The 21,840-nt window shown below is 38.1% G+C and overlaps 1 protein-coding gene across 1 annotated transcript in view; it reads right to left on the minus strand.

Annotated features, from left to right (window-relative positions):
• The window catches only part of PIP4P2 (phosphatidylinositol-4,5-bisphosphate 4-phosphatase 2), a 49,283-nt gene that overhangs the window by 4,295 nt on the left and 23,148 nt on the right, over window positions 1-21,840 (minus strand). The window contains exons 2-5 of the mRNA XM_081496862.1: window positions 20,572-20,720; window positions 13,656-13,762; window positions 12,260-12,383; window positions 8,284-8,336 (exon numbers count right to left, since the gene is read on the minus strand). Coding sequence (XP_081352988.1) covers window positions 8,284-8,336; window positions 12,260-12,383; window positions 13,656-13,762; window positions 20,572-20,720 — 433 coding nt within the window. The remainder of the gene's footprint in view (window positions 1-8,283; window positions 8,337-12,259; window positions 12,384-13,655; window positions 13,763-20,571; window positions 20,721-21,840) is intronic.

Raw genomic sequence — 21,840 nt, forward strand, 5'->3', positions numbered from 1 at the left:
GATGTATATGTCTATCAAATTAGCAGTGGAACTTAAATTTTAATATGTATACCTTTTAAAAACTAAAATCATTTGAAAAATCTATCTTCCCAAAAAATGCAAGGATCTTAGAAAGCTTGAACTCCAAATACTCCACTCCCATGTTATGTGTTTTTGTTCTTCAATATGTCAGTTCAATTCTATTTTGTTTCTCCAAATTTGTTAGTATTAACAGTATTCCTGTTATTGTTTTTTTACAATTTTATTATTTCTTTTTATTAAATAATTTAAATTTATTGAATTAATTAAATCTATTAAAATTATTAAATTAATAAATTAAATTTATTAAATAAAAATGAAAATTTTCATTATTTATTTATTTTGGCTGCGCTGGGTCTTTGTTGGTGTGTGGGCTTTTTCTCCAGCTGTGGCCAAGTGGGGGGCCACTCACCAGTTGCAGGGTGCAGGCTTCTCCCTGCGGGGGCCTGGCCCGTTACAGAGCAGGGGCTCCAGGGGATCCGGGCTTCAGTCCTTACAGCACATGGGCTTAGTTGCTCCATGGCAGGTGGGATTGTCCCCGACCAGGGATCGAACCCAAGTCTCCTGCAACTGACAGTGAGCCACCAGGGAAGCCCCTGTTATTGTTTTCTTTAATTTATTCATTTTGGCTGTGCTAGGTCTTCGCTGCTGCACACAGGCAGGCTGTCTCTAGTCGCAGTGAGCCGGATCTACGCTCTGGCTGCGCTGTGCAAACTTCTCACTGCCTGGCTTCCCCCGTGGTGGAGAACAGTCTCCCGGGCGTGTGGGCTTCAGCATATGCCCTGCGTGGCCTCAGAGGCTGGGGCTCACGGCCTCCAGAGCACAGGCTCAGTACTGTTAGCGCTCGGCTTATTTGCCTCCCGGCATGTGAAGAAGGAAATGGCAACCCACTCCACCATCCTTGCCTGGAAAATCCCATGGACTGAGGAGCCTGGCGGGCTACAGACCATAGGGTCGCAAAGGGTCGGACACAACTGAGCCACTTCACTCACTCACTCACTCAGGTGGGATCTTCGTCCCCAGATCAGGGATCAAACCCGTGTCCCCAGCACTGGCAGGTGGATTCTTAACCACTGGACCTCCAGGGAAGCTCCGTGGTTACTCGTTTGCTATTTTACATTCAGCGCTTCTGACGAATGTTTAGCATTTCTTGGTTTATACTTTCTTTACTCTTGCAGCGCAGAAACTTCTTCAAGGATATTTTCCCGAAGTTCATCTTTCATCAGCTTCTTTAGCGAGGGTATCAGAATGGTAACCACTCTATTTTGGTTTTTACTGCCAGTGAGTTGGCGTTTCCCTGGTGGCACAGCTGGTAAAGAATCCACCTGCAATGTGAGAGACCTGGGCTCAGTCCCTGGGTTGGGAAAATAGTTCTGACTGGTTAGTTAGATCTGCATTTGCAAATATCTTTTTTTAAACTTCATTAGCCTGTGATGGTTTAGATAGGTCTACAACAACAGTTTGACAGTTGATTTCTCTTAGAACATTGAACTATTTTTAAACTTTTTGGCTTCCCTTGTTGCTATTGAGAGGCTTGCTGCCAGAACTGCTATCTTTTTCACACTAAAAATCTGCCTTTTCTGTCTCTGCTTTTAATATCTTCTATTTATCTTAGTTGTCTGCAATTTCACTGTAACTCATTTGTTTATTCTGCTTGGATTTCATTGTGCTTTTTGAATCTACGGGATCATATCTATCAGATCTCTGAAAATCGTTAGGGATTATCTCTTCAAAACATCTCTATCCCACTCTCTAGTTTTTCCTCCTAAATTAGAAATATATCAGATGTTCTTACACATATTTCCTTTAATTTTATTTTTATATTTCTCTCTGATGGATTCTACGTAATTTACTTAATTCTGTCTTCCAAACCACAGCTTCAACTGTCAAATTAATCTGATCTGCTGTTTAGCTTGTTCTACTGTATTTTCCCTTCTGTAACTTTTAATTTCTAGAAGTTTCATTATGTTTTTAAAAACCTGCCTGCTTATTGTTTGGGTGAATTAATAATTTTGTTTGTTTTAGACAAATGTAGACTCAGAAGCAGTTATAAGAAACTATATAGAGAGATCTCATTTGTTCTCTGCCTAGTTCCCCCCAATGGTACCATTTATACAATATTATAACCAATGTATTGACAGTAATACAATCCACTGATATTCATATTTCCTGTCTTATTTATATTCATTTGTGTGTCAATACTGAAATCAGATTGATTATATTATATTCTTTGCAGCCAAAGATGGAGAAGCTCTACAGAGTCAGCAAAAGCAAGTCCAGGAGCTGACTGTGGCTCAAATCATGAACTCCTTATTGCAAAATTCAGACAAAGTGAAGAAAGTAGGGAAAACCACTAGGCTATTCAAGTATAACCTAAATCAAGTCTCTTAACATTATACAGTGGAAGTGACAAACAGATTCAAGGGATAAGGTCGGATAGACAGAGTGCTTGAAGAACTATGGACAGAGGTTCGTAACATGGTACGGGAGACAGGGATCAAAACCACCCCAAGAAAAAGAAATGCAACAGACAAAATGGCTGTCTGAGGAGGCCTTGCAAATAACTGAGAAAAGAAGAGAAGTGAAAGGCAAAGGAGAAAAGGAAAGATATATCCATCTGAATGCTGAGTTCCAAAGAAGAGCAAGGAGAGATAAGAAAACCCTCTTAAGTGAGCAATGCAAAGAAACAAAAAACAATAGAATGGGAAAGACTACGAACCTCTGCAAGAAAATTAGAGATACCAAGGGAACAGTTCATGCAAAGAAGGACACAATAAAAGACAGAAACAGTGTGGACCTAACAGAAACAGAAGAGATTAAAAATACGTAGAAGAACTGTTCAAAAAAGGTCTTAATGACTCGGATAACCATGACGGTGTGATCACTCACCTAGAGCCAGACATCCTGGGGTGTGAAGTCAAGTGGGCCTTCAAAAGCATTACTACAAATCAAGCTAGTGGAGGAGATGAAATACCAGTGGAGCTATTTCAAATCCTAAAAGATGATGCTGTTAAAGTGCTGCACTCAATATGCCAGCTGCTGCTGCTGCTGCTGCTGCTAAGTCGCTTTAGTCGTGTCCGACTCTGTGCGACCCCATAGAAGGCAGCCCACCAGGCTCCCCTGTCCCTGGGATTCTCAAGGCAAGAACACTGGAGTGGGTTGCCATTTCCTTCTCCAATGCAGGAAAGTGAAAAGGGAAAGTGAAGTCGCTCAGTCGTGTCCGACTCTTAGCGACCCCATGGACTGCAGCCCACCAGGCTCCTCCGTCCATGGGATTTTCCAGGCAAGAGTACTGGAGTGGGGTGCCATTGACTTCTCCATATGCCAGCTAATTTGCTCATTATAATCACATCTGGAGTTTTTGAGAAAGTAACAATACCTGGGCATTTGTATTTTTCAGAAAATTCCAAGATAATTCTAACGTACATCTGGATTTTAAAGAGTGATTACAGGTTTTTATATTAAATGGTAGTGATATATAATTCTATTATTTTCTGTGATATATAATTAGTGATATGTAATTCTTAAATACAATTAGATACATATATAGTGATATATAATTGTTATTTAATTCAACATATTAAAATGAATAATAGTTACATAATCACTACAGTAAAAGATATTTATCCATTTTCACAATCAATAGCCAAACAAAAAATAAAAGATAATTACAACTGCAAGCCATCATGCAAACATGATTAATCCAATAGCACTGAAACACGCACATTACCACATGTAAATCAGATGACCAGTGCAAGTTTGATGCATGAAGCAGGGCACCCAAAACCAGTGCTCTGGGACAGCCCAGAGGGATGGGGTGGGGAGGGAGCTGTGAGCAGGGCTCAGGATGGGGGGACACATGGATACCTGTGGCTGATTCATGATGAAGTATGGCGAAAACACCACAATACTGTAAAGTCATTATCCTTCCATTAAAATAAATAAAATTTTAAAATGTTTACACACAATTTGGACTTCCCTGGTGGCTCAGAGGTTAAAGCGTCTGCCTCCAATGCGGGAGACCCGGGTTCGATCCCTGGGTCGGGAAGATCCCCTGGAGAAGGAAATGGCAAACCACTCCAGTATTCTTGCCTGGAGAATCCCACGGACGGAGGAGCCTGGTAGGCTACAGTCCACGGGGTCGCAAAGAGTCGGACACGACTGAGCGACTTCCCTTTCACTTTCTTTCATATACAATTTGGGGGGCTAAGTTGAGTGATGTGCTGAGTGGAAGTGCATGCGTGCACGTTTTCATCTACCCAGCGGGTCAGTGCGTGGGTGCTCAGTTGCTTCAGTCATGTCCAACTCTTTGTGACCCAATGGACTGTAGCCCGCCAGGATCCTCTGTCGATGGAGATTCTCCAGGCAAGAATACTGGAGCATGGGTTGCCATGCTCTCCTCCAGGGGATCTTCCCGACTCAGGGATCGAACCGGTGTCTCCTATGGCTCCTGCACTGCAGGCGGATTCTTTTCCACTGAGCCACTGGGGAAGCCCTTGGTTAGTGCATTTAAGCCATTTACATTTAAGGTAATTATCAATATGTATGGTGCAATTTTCTTAATTATTTTGGGTTTATTTTTTGTAGGTCTTTTCCTTCTCTTGTGTTTCCTGCCTAGAAAAGTTGCTTTAGCATTTGTTGTAGAGCTGGTTTGATGGGCTGAATTCTCTTAACTTTTGCTTGTCTGGAAAGCTTTTGACTTCTCTGTCAAATCTGAACTAGAGTCTTGCTGGATAGAGAATTCTGGGTTGTCGATTCTTCCCTTTCTTCACTTTAAGTATACTGCATCACCAGTCACCTTTTAATATTCCTCTTTCCTGGAAGCTTCCTTTCATATTCCCTTTCCCTCAAGTCTGGATTAGGATCGCTTCAGAGGAGAACATGCTAGGTATTACCTTCCAAAGCATTTTATCATACAACTTTATTGTAATTGTCTGTTCTCTTCCACACACCCACAAGACAAAGTCCTTTGAAGGCAAGGTTATATCTTTATTTTAGCAGATAGTACCCAGCACAGGACTGTTGAATTAATGAATAATTATAAAAGAAAGCACTAAACAGAAAAGTAAAATGACAATTTGTGAGAATTTGTTGTTGTTTAGTTGCTAAGTCGTCTTTAAGTCCTTTGCAACCCTGCAGACGGTAGCCTGCCAGGCTCCTTCATCCATGGGATTTCCCAGGCAAGAACACTGGAGTGAGTTGCCATTTCCTTCTCCAGGGGATATTTCTGATCAGGGATCGAACCCTTGTCTCCTGCACTAGCAGGCAGATTCTTTACCTCTGAGGCACCAGGGAAGCCCCAGCTTATGAGAATAAGAAGTTTTAAATAGCTCTTGTTAAAAATGGCAGAAAGATCCACAGAAAAGTACCTCAGTGATGTAGAAGGAATGACATTCATTGATAATTATCATGGATTAAGTCATCATGTCACTAATCGTAAATCCATTAAAACATTTTCATGGAAAAATGCTCCAGGTTGTCATTTCAGAATGCTAGGACTACAACTCCTGTCCAGCATTAGCCACAAGTTGCCTAATCGAAAAAGAAACCTCACCATTAGCTGTAATAGCCTCAGTGATTGCATGAATAAGAAATGGTGAGATTCAAAAATGTTTTATGGTCTCTGGAGCCCTGGGGGAAGGTATTCCCCCGACTTGTTTTGTGAGATATAAAAATAATGCTAGTTCCAAAAAAAAAAAAAAAAAAAAAAATAATGCTAGTTCCATAGCAATGATTTAGTAATTTCTATAACAAAAAGTAATTTTAGGATATTTGCTATTTGAGTTTAAAAAATAAAAATCTCAGAATCTTACTTCAACAGATGACTCATCATTTTGTTAAGAAAAATCTTCAAAGAGAAGAGAAATCTAGATTTGACTCATGAGTGTTCATGTGATAACATGATCTTTCCTCAAATAAGTAATGAATGTCCTAAGTCCTCCTCTTGTGTTCAGCATGTGATTCCAATTCTATACACATTCCTCTAAGAATGACATTTAAGCTGATTTATTTCAAGTGAATTTCTAGGCAAATTGTTCCTTGAGATACAAATTCTTCTTACACTAAAACACAGTCTTGTGGTAGAATATCTAAACATTCAATACTTCTTTCTTATTAGCAAAATATTGCCATTATTCTAAAATAATAAACCAACCAAGCAAATCACTTCAGCAAAATCATTATCCTTTCTAACAGTTCCTCATTTATAAAATGAGGATAATAATTCCTCTATCCAGGACTTGTAAAGATCACAGCTAATATTTGTGCATACAAAGGAACGATCACCGTGCTTAGCACACAATCTGCTAATCACAAGAAGTCTCCATTTTTTATTTTCTAAAAGATTTTTTTAAATCCAATTTAATCCTTCTGATGAAGATGCAGTTTAATTGTCTTCATTTTGGGGAAAATATGGGTAACATACAGAAATATGGATTATTCATACACATGTGTGTTTGGTATGTCCCTGAAATACCCATTTTCTGTGCATTTATCTGGGATTATCCACTTTGCTTCACCATGTGCAGACTTGTCCTAGATTCAGCTAAGTTAAACATTCAGATAATTAATTTCACAACTAAATAAAAAATGAAATATCTATTCCTTTGAAGCTAGAAATATGCTGTAGAGACGTTATTGTCATAGGATTATATTTAGCTGGAATCATAGCAAGCCAAATAAAAGGAGATATCTTGTTACATATGTTCTGCTTCTCAGACATTTTAAAATTCTTTTCTCCTATAAGCCATTCTTAGAATTACTTTACTCTCAAAATAGATACAGTATTTACTTCATTCAAAGGATCACAAAAATTTAACTATGAGTTCATATTTTTCATTTTAAATATTGAATTACCAAAACATTCCAGTTTAATTTCCTTTGCTTACTTTCCACACATGTAAGTGGAAAACAGTAATTTCTGAATTGAAATTTTATTAGCAAAATAGATGTTGTGCAGAAAGCAGTTAATATAGCTGGCCTACGATTGCTATCCTTAGACAAGCTGGCTGACTCCTGGGAACTCAGATTTTAAAAAAAGTTCTAACTAGTCCCTTACCAATGAGTGGTTTGCTATGCCTAAACTGCTTGTACAAAGTAAACTATGGTTTATGTCGAATACCTGCTTTCCTTCTGGGAGTATAGAATTGTGATATGTGCTATGCAACAGGTGCCTATGTGACCAGCTCCAATCATACCTTGGACACTGAGTCTCTAGTAAGCTTCTCTGGTCAAAAACATTTCACATGTGTGTATGCTTAATCGTGCCCGACTCTATAAGACCTCACGGAGTGTATGTAGCCCACCAGGCTCTTCTGTCCATGGAATTCTCCAGGCAAGAATACTGGAGTGGGTTACCATTTCCTCCTCAGGGGATCTTCCCGACCCAGGGATACAACCCACATCTCCTGCACTGCAGGCAGATTCTTTACTGCTGAGCCAAGGGGGAAGCCCCCCAAAACATTTCACATGTTTTGTAACAGTTTACTGATGGAGGAATAAATCCTGTGTGACTCCACTGGGAGAGGACTCTTGAAAGCTTGCTCCTGGTTTCCTCCAGATTTTGCCCATGTGCTTTTTTCTTTCGCTGATTTTACTTTGCATACGTTCACCACAAAGCTGTGAGTACAACTGTATACTAATTCCTACTAGTCCTCCTAAAATGTCAAAAACTCTTAGGGTGACTTGGGGACTCTCAACACAGATGGCATAAAATGTCTTTAATCAAAACATCTTCTACTTTCCCCCATTTTTATATTGCCTTTTGTTATTTTTCCTAGGTACACCATTTAGGAACACAGAGAAATTGAACAGTTAAGAGAGAGAAATAATCATAAAAACGTTACCATCCAGCTACCTAATTATTAACCCCCCAAAATTTGGCTTTCTCCTAGATTACAGCCCACTTTAAAAATATAAATTTTAGATTATTTAAAATAAATCATAACCACTTAGAACATTTGAAAATCCTTACTAGGTTACAGTTAGTTTTTGTAATTTCCACCTCCTTAGAAATTGATTTACCTTTAGAGAATAGGTTAAGTCCAATCATTTTAATTGCAAAATGGAATATATTAATCAGTTCACAGATGTCAAAGATCAGTTCAAAGATTTTTTTTTTTTTTAGTTTTGAAAAGCATAAACAAGTAACCATGCATACATCCTGAACTATATCTTGAAATCAAAACTGACTTCAGTGAAAATTCTGAACTGTTTAAATTGTTCTCAAATATTTCCCAGTAGTATTTCCAGTGGTACAGAACTTACATTTTTTTGCAGTGTGGGCATTTTGCCAGAGTGTTGAACCTCAATTCCATCCACTGTAAAATAAATAAGAAGAGAGGTTGAAAAGAAAAACAACTGAAAACTATCCAATCTGATAAGCTGTTTCTTTTAGTTCAAATGTTCTCAGGGATCACAACAGAAGCCATCAACCTTTTCTTGTTTATATGAGCTTTCCCCCTCCAACTCATCTCCCCCTCCCTTAAAATAAAGGTCAGGCTTCCTCTCTGAAATAGTTCCCAAGGTTTTCCCAATTTTCTGATGCAATCTAGGTTTGCTTTACAATGAAAACTGAATGTCATGTCATAATTGGGGTCATTTTATTCAGCTTTATGTCTCAGTCCACTGCCAGAAAACAAAAACATATTTCATGTATCTCCAAAGTTGTTTTTTCTCTGAATATTAATGACTAGCTTTTTAAAATATATGAATATTTAGACTCAATACTAAAATACAATTATTCTGTTTATGTAGAAAATGTACAAGGTAAATAAATGAAACAAATATGGTACGAGTAGAACTAAGGGCCACCTGATGCAAAGAGCTGACTCATTTGAAAAGACCCTGATGCTGGGAAAGATTGAAGCTGGGAGGAGAAGGGGACGACAGAGGATGAGATGGTTGGATGGCATCACTGACTCAATGGGCATGAGTCTGAGTAAACTCCGGGAGACGGTGATGGACAGGGAGGCCTGGCGTGCTGCGGTCCATGGTGTCGTGGAGAGTCCGACACAACTGAGACTGAACTGAACTGAGAGCTAATGTGAGGAAACTGCTTTCTGCTTATATTTAGCTTTTCTCAACACTATCCACGGTTCCAGACAGGCTGTTAAATGAATACTGTGAACAGTGTGAATTTCTAGTAAATATAATTTTAGCATTATGGCAGTGATATTATATTACATCGTATTATATTATTTGTTATAAATGAAAAATATCATTGAGGACACAATCCATTATACTTTTAATCCATGGGAATGATTTTCTCTTAGGTCTCAGTATTCCAGTAACAGCTGTGAATTTTTCAGAAAACATCACAAATATCTTGTAATAGATCATGTTTTCCTCTTTTCATTAACCATAGAAGGCTCATCACTAAAATTCAGTCAAATTTTAACAGCTGCAGAGGACTGAATATTAAGCATACTTATATTCTTATATATGACTTCATCATATTTCTGCCCTATTTTTCATCTCCTTGATTTTGCATGTTTTATTTTTCAAAGCTACTGGACTTTGTAACTTGTCTCAGTTGCTTAGGGGCCTTGTAAACCAAGGCTGAAACAAGGTATGGAATAAGTAGATGAATTATCCTATTAGTTAAAAGTTTGAAGGACAAAGACTAATACAGAGAATCTAAGATTACTTGGATTGGCATAATAATAAGGATGAGGTGAAGTTCTCAAGTGAGAATGGGGAGTTTATTCTCTGTAACCCCCAGCATCTATCATTAGTCTCTTTAAATACCATGGGTGTTCATCCAAAACACCCTTTCCTGCCAAAGACATAAAATTTTTAAATCATAATTACCATGCTAATAAGATTCACGTGCTTGCACTGAATGTTAAGTAAGCTACAAGTTCATTTCTGGCTTACATACAACTTAGTGATTTTCTTCGGAGGGGAAAATATTTAAACCCCAAATTTTTTACGCATAAATGTATAAAGTCATGTCACATACATCTATCTAACCTCTTAACTTAGATCATTCTCTAGAATTCATTTCTAGATGATTCCAAAAATTAAATATAAAGCTTGTAACAGTTGTCTTTAATTTTATTTTTCTCATTCCCTTATCTATCCTAATATCAGTTTGGCCAATTCTCTCTCAAATTCTTTATGTTATTCATAACCACTGTCATCATGTTTCTGAATAGTAAAGCCTAAATATCTTATGTTTCTTCAGACTTTTCCATATGCAATCAATTATATACATAACATCCACAAATACATTTTAATTATAAATCTCTGCTTTAGCTTTCCATTACTCTTAGGATAATGTTACTTCATCTAGCCTAGATGTTTCTGTATATACACTGAGAACATTCTGTATTTCCCTGCTGTAGCCTAAATAGATTTCACATAATTCTTGCTTTAACTGTCTTTCTCCTGCTATTATTGGAAAATCCCATGAGGGCAGAGACTGCACCTTCCTGTTTCCCAAGCATGAAACCCAATGTCTGGTACAAAGAATGTTCAAACTACCACACAATTGCACTCATTTCACATGCTAGTAAAGTAATGCTCAAAATTCTCCAAGATAGGCTTCAACAGTAAGTGTACCAAGAATTTACAGATGTTCAAGCTGGATTTAGAAAAGGCAGAAGAACCAGAGATCAAATTGCCAACATTCATTGGATCATAGAAAAAGCAAGAGAATCCCAGAAAAACATCTACTTCTACTTCATTGACTACACTAAAGTCTTTAACTGTGTAGATCACAACAAACTGTGCAAAATTATTAAAGAGATGGGAATACCAGAGCATCTTACCTGCCTCCTATGAAACCTGTATGCAGGTCAAGAAGCAATAGTTAGAACTGGACATGGAACAACAGACTGGTTTAAAATGGGGAGAGAAATACATCAAGGCTGTATATTGTCACTCTATTTATTTAACATATATGCAGAGTACATCATGCAAAATGTAGGGCTGGATTAAGCACAAGCTGGAATCAAGATTGCCGGGAGAAATATCAGTAACCTCAGATATGTAGATGACACCACCCTTATGGCAGAAAGTGAAGAGGAACTAAAGAGCCTCTTGATGAAAGTGAAAGAGGAGAGTGAAAAAGCTGGCTTAAAACTCAACATTCAAAAAAAGATCATGGCATCCGGTCCCATCACTTCATGGCAAATAGATTTGGAAACAATGGAAACAGGACAGATTTTATTTTCTTGGGCTCCAAAAGCACTGAAGATGGTAAGTGTAGCCATGAAATTAAAAGACATTAGTTCCTTGGAAGAAAAGCTATGAGAAACCTAGATAGCATATTAAAAAGCAGAAACATTACTTTACTGATAAAGGTCCATATAGTCAAAGCTATGGTTTTTCCAGTAGTTATGTACGGAGGTGAAAGTTGGATCATAAGAAGGCTGAGCTCTGAACAATTGATGCTTTTGAACTGTAGTGTTGGAGAAGATTCTTGAGAGTCCCTTGGACTGCATGGAGATCAAACCAGTCAATCCTAAAGGAAATCAGTACTGAATACTCATTGGAGGGACTGATGCTGAAGCTGAAACTCCAATACTTTGGCCACCCAGTGTGAAGAACTGACTCATTGGAAAAGACCCTGATGCTGGGAAAGATTGAAGGCAGGAGGAAAAGGGCATGACAGAGGATGAGATGGTTAGATGGCATCACTGACTCAACGGACATGAGTTTGAGCAAGCTCTGGGTGCTGGTTATGGACAGGGAAGCCTGGCATGCTGCAGTCCATGGGGTTGCAAAGAGTTGGACTGAGAGACTGAACTGAAATGAACTGAGTTTATTCCCTTAACTCCAAGCTTCATATTTAAAAATCAGAAAGATTTTGATAAATTATAATAAGAATATTTCTTGAATCTGGAACGATGAATCTAGAATCAAGCAAGGCCACTGCATGAGGCTGTACCTTTTGTGCTCTACTAAGGAGGTGAGGGTAGGAGGTAGATTCAGTTGTTCAAGATACCCAAGTTGCTCTGCCTAGAGGACAAGGTGCGTGTTTATTATTGGTCTATCCAGAGAGGCCCTTTTGCAAATGAATGAGTCAAAGGATGCACCTGCTATGTAATTTACAAATAATGCAGTATATAATTAACTGCAGTTCTGATTAACTATCTTTGTTTAAAAAAGGCTTTATTTCAATCCTTTGGTCAATTTGCACTTGGACCAAACTATAAGACTACAAGCAGTGGTCAAATCTGTGATCATGACCCACATTGAACAGACTGATATCTCTGACAAACGTCTTGTTACATACCAGGAATGTGTTTCCACAGTGCCCACACACGACCCTTGTACCTTCTGGTTGGACGGGCAATGCAGGTTGAGCGGGCTGCTCTTCAGAAATAAGCATTACTGGGCCAAGGTTAATTATGCGTCTACTGTGGAAAGAGAAAGGGAAAGCCTCATTATCCCACAAATGGAGAGAGGGCAAAACCTCCAACAGGGCCCAAACATGCGATACAGCACTGCAAATAAGATACACTTGCTTTATAAATTAAGTGAATTGTTTCAGCTTTTAGGGCCAAAATCATAGAAAATAGCAACGGTCAATATTTTAAAAGTAACAAAACAAGATGGAATTGGACCTAATCAAATCACCTTAGTAACCATTTAACTGCTCCAAATAATTTCAAATCTTATCATTCCTCATCTTACTTTGTCTTATCTTATCTAGGAAGACAACTTGAGTTTGATTAAAGACTAAAGAAGTTAAAATATTCTACATTAACATTTATATGGGTGCCATGAAGATACCAAAGTGCTGAGTCAAATCAAAATTTTCTGGGTAGGCTGGTACTCCTTAATATCTATTTAATAACAGTTGGACAGAAAAGAAAATGGTAGGCTCCTTTCCTTTCTGTTTCCCAAGTTATCGTTAGATAGGGTTTCAACTGACTAACATTCAAAAAGACAGAAATCACAGGGAAAAAAATACAGTTAAGGTTTTGATATACTCCTGTTTGGGCAGTCCATATGGCATTTGGCAGGGGCAAATAACTATAGGATTTATTGCATAGATTATAGTTAGCAAGGACTTCCCTGGTGGCTCAGATGTTAAAGCGTCTGCCTACAATGCGGGGGACCTGGGTTCAATCCCTGGGTCAGGAAGATCTCCAGGAGAAGGAAATGGCAACCCACTCCAGTATCCTTGCCTGGAAAATCCCATGGACGGAGGAGCCTGGTGGGTACAGTCCACGGGGTCGCAAAGAGTCAGACACAACTGAGCGACTTCACTCACTCACTCACTCTTACTTAGCAAAGACTAGTGTGTTAACACGCGGCAAAGTGCACAATGATTACTAAAACACTTCCAAATTAAGATGAGGTATGTCCAAGATTCAAGGATAAACTAATTGGTTATTTTTAATCAAATATAATGAGTCATTGATTTATTACAGTGCATTAAGTAGTTATATAACATTAAGATAACTTGAATTGTTCATTCAAGAATATTAGTTTATGAATACCTGTAGCCATTAATTTCAAACTAAGCAGTATCACTCCTTTAACAAAGAAAAAATACAGTATGTCTTATAATTACTTTGAGGATAAAGACTCTGTTTAGAACAAAAAGCCTGCCACATAATGAATCTTTAATAAGTACTTGTCAAATGAATAAACGAATGAATAGAGGAATCTTTATGTCTTACCAATTGGGTCTTGGACATCCTATTCGTCGTGATGTGTCCTTACAAATGAGGAGACAATTACAAGGGCATCTAACATATTTCTTCCCTGCTGGGGGATTTTTGATTGGCTAGGTAAGAGAAGAAAATACAACCAAAGCAAATTAACTGAAGTACAGATTGCCAAAGCTTGTTTGTGTACAAAAAGGAAATGAATCCTAAAAATCTAAGGCTCCACATAGCGCTACCAAAGTACAAATGAAAATTACATCATAAATGATTTATTTTATTGAAATACAGTTGATTTGCAACATTGTGTTAACTTCCACCGTACAGCAAAGTGCCTTGGTCATACATATACACATTCTTTTTCATATTCTACTCCATCATGGCTTATTGATGGAACGTCTCATATTCTTTTCCATCATGGTTTACTGACAGAATATCGAATATAGTCCCTTGTGCTATATAGTAGTGCCCTGTGTATCTATCGTATACATCAGCGGTCCCCATCCTTTTTGGTACCAGGGACTCATTTCGTGGAAGACAAGTTTTCCACACACCGGAGCGGGGGCGGTGAGGTGGTGCGCAGTGCCGGATGTTTCGGGTGTATTACATTTATTATGCTGCTGCTGATCTGACAAGAAGTGGAATTCAGGCAATAAGGTGAGCGACGGGGAGCAGCTGCAAATACAGACGGAGCTGTGCTCACTCTGCCGCCCCTCACCTCCTGCAGCGTGGCCCAGTTCCTGACAGGCCACAGACCAGTACCGTCCGCGGCCCAGGGGCTGGGGGCGCTGGGGATCCCTGCTGGAGCTAAGAGTTCACATCTGCTAGTCCCAACCTCCCAGTCCTCCCCTCCCCAAGCCCCTGCCCTTTGATAAGCACAAGTCTGTCCTCCATGTCTGTGAGTCCATTTCTGCTTTGTAGATAGTTTCATTTGTATCCTATTTTAGACTCGCCACATGTAAATGGCATCATATGGTCTTTCTCTTTGTCTTTCTGACTTACTTCCCTTAGCATGATAATCTCCAGGTCTAGACATATGCATATCTCGCATCTTCTGTATCCATCCCTCCGTCAGTGGACGTTCAGGCTGCTCCCATGTCTTGGCTATGGTAAACAGTGCTGCTATTCTACCTAGATACATGCCCAAGAGTAGAACCGCTTGGTCATATGGCAACTCCGGTTTTAGTTTTTCGAGGAGCCTCCCACACTCTTTTCCACAGTGGCTGTACCAGTTTCCATTCCCACTAACAGTGCATGAGGGTCCCTTTGTCTCCACACCCTCTCCAGCAACTATTATTTGTAGTCTTTTTGATAATGGCCACTCTGACTGGTGTGAAGCGGTACCTCACTGTAGTTTTGATGTGTATTTCTCTAATAATTAGTGATGAATCATAAGTGATTTTAAACAGCTCAAGTATTTGGAAACACTCTATAAAATTTGGGGGACTGCAGAGACTGAATTATGAAGCACATGTTTCAAAATTAGTTTGTATTGGCCTGGAATTGTTTTCCATTTGAAGTTCACAAGACAGGGTCATCTATGTGCCTGGCCAAGGGCAAACATTCCCTGAGGGTTTTTGCACATGTCCGGGGAAAGCAGGCTCAAGAACAGCAGGGAAGGAGGAGCATATCATAAATTTGAAACTTATTATAGCTCTTAATGCTAGTGGTTCTTTACAGTAAATTTAAAAGCTAGACTAAGTAACACTAAAGAAAAACACTCCTTTCATTACTAGGATGTAAGTTTGTTAAAAGTAAATGAGCTATGGTGCAGTGAGAGGAAGAGAACACCACTCCTGCAGCATACTTGCCAAAGACGTATAACCTGAATCTAATCACGAGAGAGCATCAGACAAACCCAAACAAGGAGCGTTCTACAAAATATCTTACCTGTATTCTTCAAAACTGTCAAGGCAATAAAAGACAAAGACTAAATTTCAGGTTAAGGAAGACTAAAGAAACATGATAACCAAATGCAATATATAATTTTTATATATTTTTTATAATCTTAATAACATTAAATATATTTATATTTATTATACTTATATATCATATAATATATTAAATATATTAAAATTTTTAGAATAATTTTTAATTGACTTCTGGATCTGATTTTCTTTTTTCACTGAAATAATTGGGCAAACATGAATTAACTCGGGACATTCCTAGCGGTCCAATGGCTAAGACTCTGCACAGAGAGCCGGGATTTGATAACTGGTCAGGGACCCAGATCCCTCATGTGCAACTAAAGGTCCTGTGTGCTGCGTCCTCAGACCCAGCACAGACAAATAAATCAATAAAAAATAAATATTAAAAAATCATGAATTAAGTCAAAAGATTAGATAACAGTATTATATCAATGTTAATTTCTGATTTTATAACTTACTATAATTATATAAGTGAATGCTCTTTTTATTTTTTTAAGGAAATTCACATTTAAATACGCAGGAGTTGAAGAGCACCATGTCCACAATTACCTTAAAAGGTTCTGAAAAAATTATTTATTTATTTGGAGAGAGAAAGCTACTTTGCAAAATATCAATATTTACAGAATGTGGGTAAAGAGCCTACCCTATGGGAATTCTCCATACTATGTACTATTATTTTTCTAGCTTTCTGTAAGTCTGCAACATATATTTTTTTTTTAAGATTTAAAAATTTTAACTAAATAACCTTGGTAGAAATATGTATAATTTAGCAATAAGTCAGCTGTGATTTATTAAACTATATTATAACACAATCTGACAATCTAAAATATCCAGAATATATTGCTATAGAATACAAAGTATCAAGAACCAGAATTTGGGTTAATTTCTCTAAATGCATATTTACCATTAAGTAAACATGTTGGCAGAGCTTCCCTGGTGGCTCAGACAGTAAAGAATCTCCTTGCAATGCGAGTTCTATCCTGGATTGAACCAGGGGTTCTCCATGAGTTGGGAAGATCCCCTGGAGAAGGGCATGGCAACCCACTCCAGTATTCTTGCCTAGAGAATTCCATGGACAGAGGAGCCTGGTGGGACATGACTGAGCAACTAAGTGACTGACTGACAATGGAATATTATCCAGCCATAAGAAAGAATAAATAATGCCATATGCAGCCACATGGATGGCCCTAGACAGTATCACATTAAGTGAAATGTCAGGCAAAAAAAAGACCCATATCATAATTATTGCTTATACATCAAATCTGAAAAAAATGATACAAATGAAGTTATACTCAAAATATAACTAGACCCATAGACATAGAAAACAAACTTATGGTCACCAAAGTGGGAAAGGTGGATGAATGGAGGATAAATTAGGAGTTTTGGATTAAATACACATACATACCATATATAAAACAGATAACCACCTGTATAGCACAGGGAATACACTCAATATTTTATAATAACCTATAAGGTAAATGAAGATGAAAAATTATATATATATATATATATATATATATATATATGAATCACTTTGTTATACATTTTAAAGTAGCTCAGCTGGTAAAGAATCCCCCTGCAATGCAGGAGACCCCAGTTCAATTCCTGGGTCAGGAAGATCCACTGGAGAAGGGACAGGCTACCCACTCCAGAATTCTTGGGCTTCCCTGGTGGCTCAGCTGGTAAAGAATCCGCCTGCAGTGCAGGAGACCTAGGTTCGACCCCTGGGTTGGGAAGATCCCCTGGAGAAGGGAAAGGTTACCCACTCCAGTATTGTGGCCTGGAGAATTCCATGGACTCTACAGTCCATGGGGTCACAAAGAGTCGGACATGACTGATCAACTTTCACTTTCACTTTCAAACTAAGACAACATTGTAAATCATACTTCAGTAAAAAATGTTGCAAGGTAAAAGTAACAAGTTCTGATGTAGAAACTGCAGCAAGGTATTCAGAAGATCTAGTTAAGCTAATTAATGAAAGTGGCTACAATAAACAACATAGTTTCAACATATCTTCTTCTTCCCTGTATAGGAAAAACATGTCATCTAGGATCTTCATAGATAAAAAGGAGAAATTAGTGCCTGATTTCAAAGCTTCAAAGGGCAGGCTGACTCTTCTTAGGGGCTAATGCAGCTGGTGACTTTAAGTTGAAGCCAATGCTCATTTACCATTCTGAAAATCCTAGGGCCCTTAAAGAATTATGCTAAAACTTCACTGCCACTAGAACAAAGTCTGGATGACAGCACATCTATTTACAGTACAGTTTATTGAACATTTTAAGTCCACTGTTGATACCTAATGCTGAAAAAAAATTCCTTTCAAAATATTACCTCCTATTGATAATGCACCTGGTCACCCAAGAGCTCTTATGGAGATGTACAATAAAATTAAGTTGTTTTTCATGCCTGCTAACACAACATCCATTCTGCAGTCCATGGATCAAGAAGCAATTTAGACTTTCAAGTTTCATTTTTTAAGAAAGAGATTTCATAAGGCTACAGCTGCCGGAGATAGCGATTCCTCTGATAGATGTATCACTGTGGATTTAACCAGCAGTCTAAATCTGGTTCTTTGAAGTGATGAGTTCATACAGGATCAATAAAATTTGGCTATAATAAGCTACTTCTGGACATAAAGAAAATCGGGCTGGAATTTTTATATGATTTATTGTTGTTCAGTCACTCAGACGTGTCTGACTGTTTGTGACCCCTTGGACTGCAGCACGCCAGGCTTCCCTGTTTTTTACTATCTCCCAGAGTTTGCTCAAACTCATGTCCATCGAGTCAATGATGCCATCCATCTCATTCTCTGTCGTACCCTTCTCCTCCTACCTTCAGTCTTTCCCAGCATCAGGGTGTTTCCCAGTGAGTCAGCTTTTAGCATCAGGTGGCCAAAGTATTGGAGTTTAGGCTTTAGCATCAGTCTTTCCAGTGAAAATTCAGAGCTGATTTCCTTTAGGATTGACTGGTTTGATCCCCTTGCTGTCCAAGGGACTCTCAAGAGTTTTCTCCAGCACCACAGTTCAAAAGAACCAATTCTTTGGTGCTCAGACTTCTTTATGGTCCAACTCTCACCTCCTTACATGAATACTGGAAAAACCATAGCTTTGAGTAGAGGGACCTTTGTTGGCAAAGTGATATGTCTGCTTTTTAAAATATGCTGTCTAGGTTTCTAATAGTTTTTCTTCCAAGGAACAAGTGTCTTAATTTCATGGCTGCAGTCACGATCCACAGTAATTCTGGAGCCCAAGAAAATCAAGTCTGTCACTGTTTCCATTTTTCCCCCATCTATTTGCCATGAAGTGATGGGACCAGATGCCATGATCTTAGTTTTTTGAATGGTGAGTTTTAAGCCAGCTTTCTCACTCTCCTCTTTCACCTTCATCAAGAGCTTCTTTAATTCCTCTTCGCTTTCTCCCATTAAGATGGTAAAGGATCTGCCTCCAATGCAGGTAGACCCAGGTTTGATCCCTGCGTTGGGAAGATCCCCTGGAGAAGGGAATGGCAACCCACTCCAGTATTCTTGCCTGGAGTATTTTGTGGACAGAGGAGCCTGGTGGGCTACAGTCCTTGAGGTGGCAAAGAGTTGGACATGACTGATCAACTAACACTTTACATGATTACTTCCCCTAATAAGTAAAGAAATGTAAATAATTGTGAATGTTCTAGAGAAAATGAATAGTATTTAATTAGATTGCCTTGTATGGAATTAGTAATATTACAAGGGAGAAAAATAAGGTGGAAAAAAAAACCCCCAACACTTGAAGGAATGCTCTCAGGCTTCCCAGGTGGCACTAGTGATAAACAACCTGGCTGCCAATGCAGGAGAGGTAAGAGATGCGGGTTCAAACTCTGGGTTGGGAAGATCCCCTGGTGGAGGGCGTGGCAACCCACTCCAGTATTCTTGCCTGGAGAATCCCCATGGACAGAGGAGCCTGGAGGGCCACAGTACATAGGCTCCTCTGGAAAGAGTCAGACACAACTGAGGTGACTTAACATGTATGTACATTCAAGTGTTCAACTGAAAAACAAAATAGCCAGTTTTGTAGGTATCATCTATTTATACAATAAAGTTCCATAAATGTTATCTCTTATGAAAATGAAATATATTGCTTCATGACCTAAGGTTTCATTTTATAACTTTTCCATAAAACATATAAAGTCTCCTGTATTCATCTTTTATGGTTCTTAGAGGCACAATAATCATTGGTTGACTTTTTAAAGACTTTTCTAAGGAGAAAAAAATGCAAATGCCAAAAATAAAATTATTAATTAATTTAAAATTTTGAGAGATTGAAAATTTAAAACTAAAGCCTAACCATGAAAGCAGAAATATATTTAATTTAACCAGTATACACTTAACCAGTTTATTACTTAAAATCTTAAAAATCTTACTTAAAATTTAGTTCCTCTTCCCAAAGTTCAGTTAAAAAAACACCCTTCAAGTTGTTCTTAAATATTTCACTAAATTGATATCAAAAAATGGAATAATATACAAGCTGTTAATAAGTACTTCAACACAAATGTCAGTAACAAACTCACAGTCACAAAATCCCAGAAAAACCATACTTACATCCTACAGGTGTAAACAAGTTTAAATAATTTTCCACATAAGAAGTACAAAGTCCACATTTGTAGGGAACTTCAGTATATTTCATTTTGGTAAAAACCAGAATAGATTCAGTTGAGATGTGGATAACACTGAAGATAATTATAAACGATTATTCATATTCAGCCTCGTTTTAGAAAATAAAGAGCCAAATGGCATTACATTTAAATTCATCATGAAATTTTCATAATGGAGTTAGCTTTAAACACTGGAGGCATCCTTGTATGATAAAAGAGACACAGCCAGAGAGAAGAAAGAAACATTAAAAAAAAAAAAAAATGGTCATTTCTGTATCCAGCCCACATCTACTTTTAAGTAACATTATTGATATACTTTTTTAGGGAGAAGATTTTAAGTAATAATTTTGGCTTTATTAATGAAAATCTCCACTTACCGTAGCTTCATTGCAAACTGTGCACTTAACCACGTGCTGGTGAAGCTTGCCATCCAAGTTGATGAGAGACTGGCACACACGGCAGTTTATGACTGGAATGCCACCGGCGTCTGGGCTGACGATGGCTGTATACGGAGGTGGGAGTTCCGCTGAAATGACAGCAGCCGCTGAATCAGTCTCAGAGCTATTACGACTGACTTGAGCACATAAGCAATGGAAGTAAAGCAGGAAACTATTAATAAATATCTCCTGTTCTTTATGTTTTTAAAGCTGGCCAACATTATATAGTTTCAGAACAGAAACACACATAGAACTATATCGTAAATTAGAATAATTCCTAACTCCTAAAATCCAAATCACACTTACCTAGGTTCACACCTTTTATTAGACTATACTCAAAACATCCACTCCATCCCTATGTGCAAGTGCCTAGAGTTTATAATAGGAAAGTGATGATTTATGCCTAAAAAAATCTTACACTAATGATCTGACTCCTGTGAAACAGAAAAAGTCAATGAGGACAGAGTTTTAAAATCCCTTATACATACGCACAAATTGTGTAGTTGCTGAGCTCTGTTTATACTAGAACCAGTGCAGTAACTGCTGAGTATGACAAGAACAAAACAGGGACTTGGTGGCATCAAGAAGAGACAAAAATGAACTTAGGAAAACTAGACTTATCAACAAGGAACATGGTCTAATTTAATGGAACTATGCTAGTTTCAGACAAAAACAAGAATGAAGTAAACTCAACAATTTTTGTCTCAAACTTTCACCTAACGTTAAAATTATAGGAAATGTTTCAAAGTATTTATGGGTAAAAATATGTTATCTTGGATTTAGTAGACATGCTGCAAGAAAAAAAATAGGTTAATAGATGAAACAAAAGCAGCAAAATGATGATATTTATGAATAAAAAGACACAGAAGATATTTTGTTCTTACTACTTAGTGTGTGTTTGAAAAAACCCAGAATACAAAGATACACAAGCACACACACACAAACATACAAGCACACACACGGACACACTGTTTTTTTGCGAGTCCTTAAGGTGACTGATTGGGTGATTGGGTAAAGGGTAGAAGCCCAAGTTCAGAATTGTGTTCCTCAACCAGAAGTATTATTTGTTACTAAGATCAGAGGAAAGGAAGCTAAACATACTATACCAGGATGGCATTTCCAAAGGAGACTTGCATAATCTCATTGTGTGGCTATCTTAATTACAGGCATAGGAGGCCCTTTCAAGGCAAGGTTTTGTCACAGGCCACC

Source organism: Giraffa tippelskirchi, chromosome 6 (genome assembly GCF_054371585.1).
Source record: "Giraffa tippelskirchi isolate mGirTip1 chromosome 6, T2T-mGirTip1v1.2.pri, whole genome shotgun sequence".
NCBI lineage: Eukaryota > Metazoa > Chordata > Mammalia > Artiodactyla > Giraffidae > Giraffa > Giraffa tippelskirchi.